The 11,197-nt window shown below is 42.0% G+C and overlaps 1 protein-coding gene across 1 annotated transcript in view; it reads right to left on the bottom strand.

The window, feature by feature from the left end:
* Nucleotides 1-2,582: 2,582 nt before the first annotated feature.
* The window catches only part of BRSK2 (BR serine/threonine kinase 2), a 331,200-nt gene continuing 322,585 nt past the window's right edge, over nt 2,583-11,197 (bottom strand). The window contains exon 19 of the mRNA XM_009288666.2: nt 2,583-3,068. Within this exon, the coding sequence (XP_009286941.1) occupies nt 2,893-3,068 (176 nt within the window). The 3' untranslated portion in view covers nt 2,583-2,892. The remainder of the gene's footprint in view (nt 3,069-11,197) is intronic.

Below are 11,197 nucleotides of genomic sequence, written 5' to 3'. Positions count from 1 at the left end.
GAAGGATAACAAGAGGTATTGCTTTCATTTATTCTTATATCTTGTGTAAGTAATCCCCTTCCTGCTTGTACCACATGGGTTTTGCTGATATAGGTATTTTTAAATTATTATTATTATTTTGTATTGAAATCCCAGCCTTTTGTAGAGGTACAATGTAACAGAAGCATCAAAATCTATACACAAGGGAAGAGAAAAGAGGGAAAAGAAGGACGGGGGTGATGGGAGGGGAACTCAGAGGAGAAGTAGAGAGAGGGCGGAGGCAGGAAAGACAACGAAAGCAAAAGAGACTAATTTACAGCAATGTCATGAAATTAAAACTGCCCCCCTCTCCCCCCCCCTCGCCCCCCCCCCCCCCCAGCCATCACCCCCTGGTGTCTGACATGCACACAGCAATACGAGAGAGAAAAGTTTAAGAATAGGGAAAATAAATAAATAAATAAAACAAAAAATTAAAATAAATCCCTCCCATTTGGGGGAATGGGGAAACGGGGCCAAAGTCAAAGGTCTTTGCCCCAGTTGTGTCTTTAAAAATTCTTTTTAATCTTCAAACCTATGTACAAGTAAAACTGGTCCAAGAGGGGGAAAAATGGTTAAAAAAACGAACAACGACAACAACAACAAAAAAGAACTCATCCAACATTATCATTAAAAAAAAAATAATCTTGCGATACAACATACACCCATAGGAACCCAACGAGCAGCAATTGAAGGTCATAAAAGAGCTGAACACTAATGCTAAGCCTACATTCTTAAAATCTCAGTCAAGAAGTACTTCTCACTGTGTTTTGTCTTCCACGCGTAAAATCACGGTTTTTTTGTTTGTTTAACCTTTGAGCTTGGGCCAGAATAAGTTACACTTGGTCACATAACTCTTGAGGAGGAGGAAAAAAGGCGGTGATTCTTCTTTCTCAAAGTCACAAGATGAACACTTATGGGGTTTCTGTGTCTTTTTTCCCCCTCCTCCCGAAAATAAATAAGAAATAATGTTGCCTCTACACAGTTATTAAACAGAAGATATATCTAACAGCTTATTTTTTTAAATATATATATATGTATATATAAATAAACAAGACATAATAACTGAAACACAAAAAAAAAAGGTCCCCATCCACCCAATCCCACCCTCCTCCCCTTCAAAAACAAAACAAAACAAAAACTTTATAAAAATATCTTGCAGTAATTTTTAAAGTTTACAGTAGCTTTGTGATTAAGTCTCCCATTGCCCTGACTCCACCTTGTCTTGCTCTGATGAACTAAGTGCCAGTGATTTGCACACACACACACACAGGAAATAAAACCCAAGGTAAGTCTCTTTTCTTCCTCCTCTTCATCTTCTTTTTTTTCTTTTCTTTTTTTTTTTTTTTAAGAAAAAAATCACCCAAGCCAATAAATGAAACTGGTAACTTAAAGAAATAATAATACTGATATCAATGCAGCACTAGCAACACAACAATTGCCTCTAAATGCAGGGTGTGGTGGAGGATCCAGCTGGTCGAAGAAGGTCCCAGTGCGGTGGCACAGTGGCAGGGAGTTGACAGGTGGGGAGGAAGGTGTCGAAGGAGGAGCAGCAGTAGCAGCAGCGGCAACTGTGCCTGGTGGCGGGAGAGACAGTCCTTGGCAGAGTCTTGTCCCTCTTCTTTGCTACCAGAAGTTGCCTTTTCCCTAAGTTTTAATGTTTTGTTTGTATGTGTTTATTCATTGAACCCCCTCTCCCTCCTAAGTTTACTCCTTTCCCCTTCCAGCAGGTCAAAAAGCAAAATGATACAGTATAAAAAAACCAATTATTTTGTATATATATGTATGTATGTATGTATATTTATATAAAAATATACACACATATATACATGTATATATAAAAAAGGGGGCAAAAGAAAAGGAAAAGGTGGTGGGGAGAAAAAGAAGGTTAAGAAAATCCCATGGTGAAGCTCCCCAATATTGTCTTGGTTCAACACTTAGTTTTGACTTGCTCCTGGCTGGTTTCTGATGAGAACGCGCTCTGGATTCATGAAACACTGCACTCCCACTAGACCCATCTCCTTCCCCACACCCTCCCCCTCCGGGCTGAGTTCACCTGCATGGACAGAAGTTGCCAAGGGTAAAAGTTTCACGCCAACAATTTGCAACTTCCTTTCAGCCCAGACTCTGCAATCCCATAACTGAGCAGATCTCTCTTGTGGAGCACCAAAAAAGAAAAAGAGAGGGGGGGGAAAAAAGGCGTGCACTGGGGAGGTGTTTGGGGAGAAGTGGGGGATAAACCCACTTCCTGAAGGGAGAGGGGAGGCTGGGAACCTCAAACAGGACTGGTCCTTGGACAGTCTACATCGGTTGCCTTCCGTCAACAAGTGTCCGCAGAGCACAGAAGGTGAAGCCGTGGCTGACATGTTAACTTTTCGGGATAATTCCTGGTAGCAGAGCGGAAACAAGTGGTGTCGTCAGAAACACAGAGAGAGCATGAACAGAACAAGAAACAAAACAAAAGAAAACAAAAAATAGTAATAATAAAAAAAACCCCAAAAAATCAGGAAGGAGAAAAAAAGCAAAACATTCAAAAAAAGGGGAGGGAAAAAAAACAATCAAAAAAACCACAACCCAAGATCTGGTGAACTGGGTTTGTCATCTGTGCTACCTTTTCTTTTCTTTCTTTTCTTTTCATTCGTTTGTTTTTGTGTTTGTTTCTGAGATATATATTATATATCATATATAAATATATATATGTATATATATACAGTCATTCATTCATACAAAATTTGTCTATAGACAGTTTTGTACTGTTGTGGCAAGGTATATACATCCTTCTAGTTTAGAGGCTAGCTTGCTAAGGAATATTCTTTCATTCTTTCTTGCTTTTTTGTTTTTGTTTTTTCTAAGTTATTTAATTTTTTATGTGTTTATTTAAGGTTGGTCTTGTAGGCCGACTGATGAGACCATCTTTGCCTTGTCTTTGCCAGCAGGGTACTTATTGTCTCCTCTAGACCCATAGTCATTAGAACCGGAATCGCTCCGCTTGCTGTTTGCGCTATGCTTGGTTGGCGTGCCGGGGGGATGGCTCACCTGCCCGTTCTTCTCGTCTGAAAAAAGTTGTTTAATTACGTCAAAGAAGTTACTCAATGGGCTGCCTGGGTACACAAAACAGAGGAGACTTTGCCAGCAGGGTACTTATTGTCTCCTCTAGACCCATAGTCATTAGAACCGGAATCGCTCCGCTTGCTGTTTGCGCTATGCTTGGTTGGCGTGCCGGGGGGATGGCTCACCTGCCCGTTCTTCTCGTCTGAAAAAAGTTGTTTAATTACGTCAAAGAAGTTACTCAATGGGCTGCCTGGGTACACAAAACAGAGGAGACAAAAAGAAAGAAAGAAAAAAAAAAACGAGAGGGAAAGAGAGAGAAAAAGAGGAGAGACCCAACAACACGACGACGCAAACACGAAGTTACTCAATGGGCTGCCTGGGTACACAAAACAGAGGAGACAAAAAAAGAAAGAAAGAAAGAAAGAAAAAAAAAAACGAGAGGGAAAGAGAGAGAAAAAGAGGAGAGAGAGAGAGAACAAACAAACAAATGAACAATGGGGTTTTTAACGAGAAGAACATGATGAGGAGATCCAGAGCCACGTGCGTGGGGGTGTGTGGGGGATGAAGACAATGAGCAGGAAGAGGAAGAGTGCTTAGGATGGGACGCCTACAGAAATAAAGAGGCTGGGAGCATAAAGCACCTAGGGGGAAGGTCCTAGTTTTCTCCTGAGTGGGGGAGCATTGCTGTCTCACCTAGCGGGAGGACACAGTACCATGTGGCTGAAATAGTTCAGTCTATTACTTGGAGTCATTTGGCCACTCTGCACTGAAACGTCAGTGAATGTAATGCTGTATACAAGCAAATCCCATCTTACTGCTGCTGTTACAAACACGGGGTATTTGTATGCGGTCACCAACTGATCCTTTGTTTTGCAGCCTTGCTAAGCTCTCTGGCTATACCAGGCATTAGGCCTTCTTTGCTTGCATTTTACTTCTTTCTGAGTATCTCCTCGCTCACCTTTCAGCCACTAAGCCTGAAGCACCCAAGTGCTCCAAGGGAAACAGCATTTGAAAAATGAGCTACAGTTGACATAAGTATTGCCATCTGCATATGTGGTTTGTGGCTTGTACTTGCAAGCTTCGAAGCACCTTCAGATCCTTCTTACAACAGGTACCTGGAAATGAAGATGCTGAATGCATTGTGGAAGCAGGCTGTTATGCATCTAACTATTTCTGGGACCTATCAGGGTCAAGAACTACTTCCTCATTGTCCTGAATTTAAGTTCTCTCTACAGTACAGCCTCCATGACACTGACATTCGCTCCAGTGGAGTTAGGAGCTGGAGAAGGGTGTAGGGTTGCGTGCTAGTAGAACAGGTATCTTGTTAAGCCAGCCACTAGAGCAGGTCACAGTATTAACATGGGTTGGGCACTGTGCACATGAATACAATCTTTCATGCCATTTGGACCTCCAGGCAGCAGGGTTGTATGCTGTTAAATCTAGTCCTGTGTCAGAGGATGTGTGGAAGGCCATACCTGAGCAAAGGTTCTGGGGTGCTACTGAGGGAAGGGGACCAACTACTATTGGAAAGGCAGCCTTTTGGGGACATTTCTAGTCCCTTTTAATTTTCTTGGATTTGGGGATTGATCCTGATCAGACATAGGAGGCGTCACACTAAATTCTCTGAACATAGATATTGAAGGAATTTTTTATCTAACATACACCATGGAGGTGACGCCTGTTCGTGATCATTAAAACCCCATGATGCTTTTCTCAATATTGGCACTGTTGGCTCCATTGTTCTAACAAATTAAAATCATTTATATCCCACCTAAGTAATTTCATTCTCCAGCTCCCAGAAGGAAATGGGCTCCTTGTATCTGCCTTCCAATGCTGTGGTATGCTGTGAAGAGTGGAACCTTTCGTCCCCGAGATGGGAACATTCAGTCGGGAGCAAAGGGGTTTCTTCATAGCAGAGATTGCCATTTATCCACAGCTGGTGGACACTGGTGGCTTGGTAATATTATATTTCCCCTCACTTTCATTAAAAACATAAGCAAACCAGTTACTACAGCAGGCAAGTACTTTCTGTGCATGGTAACTTGTCTGAAGAGCTTGTTGAGTGCTTTCTTATTCTCTAATGGAAAATGCTAGACAGACATCAACTGCTCTTATACAAGGAAAGAGGAAATACATAGCATCTGTGCCCTGCAAAACTGAATGTGTTACTCTCTTTTTCCTGCCCTGTGCTAACCAGATAGTTGCTGCTTTCCTCTGCATGTTAACAGGCATTGAGAAAAATCAAATGGCTGGCATATACAGTGAAGGATCTCAGTCTTACCAATCTTATTCATTTTTTGTCTTCCTCTGCTTGCTGCTTTGTGGTTACCTTACTGCTGGCCCTGGTTCTGTCTGTGCATTCAGTTACACCAATGCCACAAGCAAATGGCTGTTAGTTTCTGGAAGGGCATCATTCACCTAACTGACTGAAGCCTTAGAGATGGGCCCAAACAAACAGCCAGGCAAAGCATGTATCTTAATTTCTGTCTAGGAAGAGAAGAGCTATCAAACTCTCAGTTGTTTCGGGGTCAGTCCTCCGTGAGCTCCACCTGCTTCCTTCCACATGCATGCAAATGCTTTGGAAAGGGGATATCTGTTCCACATCTATGACTTCTATTTCAGAGATTTCCCTAAGCCTCCCTAAAACTATTTTAGGTTTGTGGGCGCATGCTCTGCTCAGACTAATTTCTATCTGCTCAGACTCATTTCTACTTCTTCTAGGTGCATCCTCTTTTTCAATGAAAAGAAGGAAAGAAAGAAAGCAAACACTCAGCCTTGAATGCAGGAATGTGGGCAGATCTGGTTCTTATGTGGCTTTGGACCCCTCATCTTCATAAGCAAATGGAGTCAGCAGAGAGAATGAAAAAGAGCACTGAAAAAAATGCTGGAGAGGGAAAGACTGCTAGGCTGGGAGAAAAGGGGAGGGGAATATCTCTAGTTATTCAGCTGAGCAGTTTATTCAACAAGCTTAGAGGGAAAGAAGAGAGCAGAGTAAGCAGGGCTCTGCAGGAATCGGGAAAGTTTTTTGTTTTCACGTAGACAGGAACAGTACACAAAAGTACAACTTGCAAGAATGGAGCAATAAAACATTTTTAAAATTATATTTTTCTCTCTTGTATTTGCTGAGTCCTGATACAGGATTTTTAATCATCCTATTAAAATATGCAGCCCCTGTTTCATTCACCCTTTCTCCTCCCCATGCCCTACTGGCTTTCAAGTGCCTGGACATTTATTGCAGCCAAAGTATTTAACAGTCTGCTTTTCTTTGCCTGTATCCCTACTGGATTCCTTACAATCAGCATTTTCAGGTAAAATTTCAATGGGAGGTAAGAAATCCTTAGGGATATTTAAAGAGAGCTACTGAAAAATAAAACAGGCCATTTCACTAACCCTTTTCTTCCTTTGCCTTTTGTAGTATCTGGACTTGTAAGTAAATATTAGGTAATAATGCTCTCCTATCCTGCAGTCAAGAAAGAACTGATCCTACACCAAGCAATACAGACAATCACTGCATTGATGTTGTCTACATGACAGCTTGTTAGCCCACTCTTGGGCTGGTCTAGATATTGGTCTTTGGATAGACAAAGAGTCCTCACATTTTTTTCTAGAGATATGTAAACATGGATCAGCTATGCTGGAAGCATGAAAATGGTGCGTGGTGTTACTCCTCTTAGTTCTCAGTTCCCTTTGGGCTTATACATCCAGTAAAACAAGACTTGAAAATGCAGGTGATGATGGATTAGAATAGCTTTTTCAGCAATATTCCACTCCTAGCATTCAGTGCAAAATGTGTGATAGGCTCTTACACCTGTAAGTCCATCTGGGGGCCTCGAAAAGGCTGCCTCTCTTATTTCAGAAAGTGAGATGACATCCCATTTCCTCTGGACAGGGATGAAGGTTTGGCTCAGTGATTCTTCAAAACCTCCCTGGTGTTTCATGCATCTGTAACTAAGGTCTTCTTTCCCCTTGAGAGCAAATGTTCATCAACACAGAGCAAAGAAGGCATGAAGGGTAGCAAGGGTGAGAAACCGTGAGAAGGATCAGAGGCAGGAGGGGAGGTTCAGAGCATTAGGTTTACATCTATTAGGAGGAGATGGATATGTGCATTTTTGAGTTAGACCAAGGAGCTGTATGCTGCAAGATGGGGAAGGAGAATGGGTTTGAAAACAAGCACTGAAGCTTATGAAAGGGTCATGCATTGAAAGGATGCTAGAGAAATATATTTATGGAGAAGGCACTGGTTTGTGGCACCTGTGTGCAGCACCGTCACAGCCAAATATCACGAAAGTCAAAACTGTGAATGCATTTGAATACAACAGGCACTAAAAGGAAGAAACAGGGCTGGAGACAGACATAAAAATGTAAAAGGAGGCTGGGCAGGTGGCTTGTATCAACCCTCACAGTCCTCAGTATTTCATCTGCTGTTCTTAGGAAGTCTGTCTGACATTGACCTAGTCCCAGTGGTGTCACAGGTTTGAGAAGCAAAGTGGAAGTGGAGCACCCAGGTAAGAGAGGAAAGAGAAAATGAGGCAATTCACTCCAGGCACCAGAAGTGACACCAGGAAAGGATGCACCTTGCAAAGACCCTGCTCTGACCTTGCAAAAACTCTGCCCTGACCTTGCAAAGACCCTCAGAGTCCTCCGTGGAAAACAACAGGAGGTGGTGAACAAGCAGCTTCAGGACAAGCCTGAAGGCTTCCATCACTGATTAGAGCCTGCTGTTTTGTAACATTTTAAGACAGTCAGATAAGGACTCAGTCCTGGTTTCATTGAAGCAAAGAGCAACATTCCCACTGACTTAATGGAAGCAAACGCTGAGGCACTTCCTTCTCCTGTAAAGCCATCTCTCTCAAGTCTATGTATTTTAATGCAGTAATCCTTGTGGTGCTGAACACAAAGTTGCACAAAACAAATATGCCATCTCTGGGATTATCCTCTGCCTTTCCTTTCTGTATAGCCTGAGAAATTTTGTGTTTCTGCATTTTTAGCTTAGGCTTTGGGAGAAAGTGAATGGGAAAATATAGGACTCCACTGGAAACAGAGACACCCTTTGTCAGCCTGACTTTCCATATTCCTTCCCTTGTTGCTTTCACATCCTTTCTGATTGTCTTCTGTCTGCCTCTGCTACTGAGGTTTTCTTCCTATCCTCATTCCTCTCTTTAACCCCTTGTCTTTTTCATCCCTAGCTCGCTCTGTATTTTGACAGCAGCTGTGGTTTCAATGAATCATGTAACAAAAATCCAACTCCTTTCACATAAAGCATTGAAAAACTCTCTTGATGGGTGACAATCCATTCCCCTTCAAACCCATTTTGCTACTTTGACAGAGTTCTAGCCCTCTTTGTTAAGAGTAGGCACTTTTTGCCTGTTTGCTTGGTTTTTGTTGGCAGAGTCCCTTCTGCTTTCAAAAACAGAAGACTTAAAATACAGAACCCACCCCAAGAGTATATGCAGTGAAAGCGATGACAGAAGGATAAAAGTGGCCTATTCCTCTTTGTTTAGTTGTAATATCATGTAGGGGTCTTCCTCCAGACTAAAGAGCCCCTAGCCCAGGCATTGTACAAATACAAATCAGAGATGCCTCAACGAGCTCACCGACTACTGAAGAAGGCTACAGAAAGAATTTTTTACTCATTTAATGGTTGGATGTATGAGGCTTCCCTCTAGATTGGAGAAGAGTGACAGAAAGGCCATTGCAATGTCTTGCTGGAGGCCATCACACAGAACTTCCTCCTAGTCTATGAACCCCTTCTAGGCCACTTGAAATGAGCTGAAGAAACCACAGAAATCCCAAGACTGGTACTTGTCTAAAAATATAAGATGTCAGGAAAGCATTTCAAGGAGACATGGATGTGGATTTTACTGGATTTATAAATTGTCACAACAGATTGACCAGAACAAGTTTTCCCATTTATTTTTTTCCTCAGTTAGTTACCTAATGGGACAGTTGTTTTGATTTCATTTCAGTTTAGGACTAGAAAATGGAGACAGACAGTCCACAGAACAACTTCAGTTTCTTAGCGGGACACCTGAACTGCAACTGGGAAAGGTGACTTCCAAAGGTAAGAACAGAGCTTATTTTCCAGAGTCCTTAGACTCTGCCAGTAAAAATGCCAGCTGAAAACAGTGCTTGCAGAAACAGACTGCTGGTAGGAACTACTCAGATTATCACACAGTTAGCACAGGTGTCCATGCTACCAGTGGAAGATGGGAACTTTCAATTGCTACACACCTGGGCAGATCTGAACAACCAACCTGACATTTAAATGCTCTATAACCCATCCTTGCTTTTACTCCCCTAAAACATCCCATCTCTTCTGCAGGAGGGTGGCCCAATATTTGTGACTAGCCAGATGCATCCAGATGGCCATTCTGCCTCTATCTTGCACATTTTCTCTCTCTCTCTCATACACACACAGAGAAGCTGAGATCCAGTTCAGCCTCTCCTGTCACAGAGAATGTAACTGGGACAGGTAGCTCTTGGGTAATGAGTTAGAGGATGGTGAACACAGGCAGCAAAGACCCAAATAGATGAGGCATATTTCCTTGCTGTTACTTTCTGCAGAGCTAAGGCAGGAGTAATTAATTAGAAAACAAATGTGTCCATTACTGATAAATAGCTCTGGCCAATCCAGCACCACCATGTAACATTCAGAAAAGGAGACATGACGAAGAGGAGGGAATCATACATTCGTTTGGACAGCTGGTGGCACTGAAAGAGCAGGCAAGGATAGTGGTGGGATGAAGAGATGCCAGATTCTGTTGTGGAATCACACTGTTCTGGCAAAATGGCTAGTGAAGGACTCAGCCCAAGAATTCTTTGTAACTGCCTGTTCTTTTACAAAGATCTGCCTGCACAAGTGTGTGCTGAGAGGGGAAGCTGATGACCTACACTCATAAAGCCACAGCAGATGATAGTATGGCTGCTACCCATTCTCTTAGAGACTTCTGCTGCTTCATTCCAATTTTTTGTCTATAAAAATGTCAGAAATGTATTGGCACTTAATAATATGATTTTGTCCTTTCCTGTCAGAAGGGTGTTCAAATATGATCTTATGGGTTTTAAGTTCTCCGACCTGTTCCTAAGGAGAGAAACAACCTGTGTATGCTGGTGAAATGTTGCCTCCTCATTTCCTCTGAATCAATCCCTTCAAAATATGATTTAATCTTCCGGGGAGGCCATCTCAAATTTAGCTTAGTACAGCAAGCAAATATTCACATGGAGTATCCTGAAGCACTGACTGCCATAAATAAAGTACTGTGATCTTAATTAAGAGAGAGATATGTCTGTTTTCTGCATCAGATATTATTACAGAGAAAGAGGAAAAGATCTTGTATTGGACAGTACAAGCCATAGCTGTCAAAACAGGATCTGACATGTACCAAATAGTTCAATACATCTGGATTCATCTTCAGTGCCAAGTTGCCATTTTTGTTGCTACCTTCTTTTACAGTGCAAAAACATGAGTCATGAATTGGAAAAGAAATGTCTCCCCAACACAACACTAGAACGAAGAGATATGACTACAATGTGGGGGGAGTCAGCCATCCATTTGGACAGCAGAAGATACTAGTATAACGGGCAAGGATAACTGTGAAATCTGGCTTGAACTCTTCAGAAAATCTGACTTAGCTTACTTATCGTGATCCACCCATTATGAATGAATATGTGATCCTTCAGGTGGGTCTTCCTTTTATCTCTCATTTGGGTCACAATTTAGACAGAAGAATCAGCAATGCTCAGAAAGACCAGTCGCCAGCACATTTTTCAGAAATGCTAATAAAAAAAAATACTGTTCTGACTACCTTACAGTGTAACAGTGATGAGAAGAGCCTTTCAGCTGGGAGGGCAGCATACATTTTTTTTCTGCAGGTTTCAGCATCAGTGTTTCTGCCATCAGTTATGACTTTATGAACGCAAATCACCAACCTGCTCTTCCATCAAATAGCTACTCTGTGAGAAGTAGGATTACTCTAATTAATGCCAATATGGATCAGGATCACTTCCAAGAGCACCAAATCCAGATATTTGCTGCTGCTAGTAACACTAACAAGTCTCTGAATTAGCACTCACAAAGCTACATGCTGCAATTGCAACCCAAATATGATGTAATCAGTTTTAAACTACAAAA

Source organism: Aptenodytes forsteri, unplaced genomic scaffold, assembly GCF_000699145.1.
Source record: "Aptenodytes forsteri isolate BGI_AS27 unplaced genomic scaffold, ASM69914v1 Scaffold8, whole genome shotgun sequence".
Classification (NCBI taxonomy): domain Eukaryota; kingdom Metazoa; phylum Chordata; class Aves; order Sphenisciformes; family Spheniscidae; genus Aptenodytes; species Aptenodytes forsteri.
The sequence above is the reverse complement of the archived record's forward strand: the minus strand, read 5'-3'. Positions and strand labels throughout refer to the sequence as shown.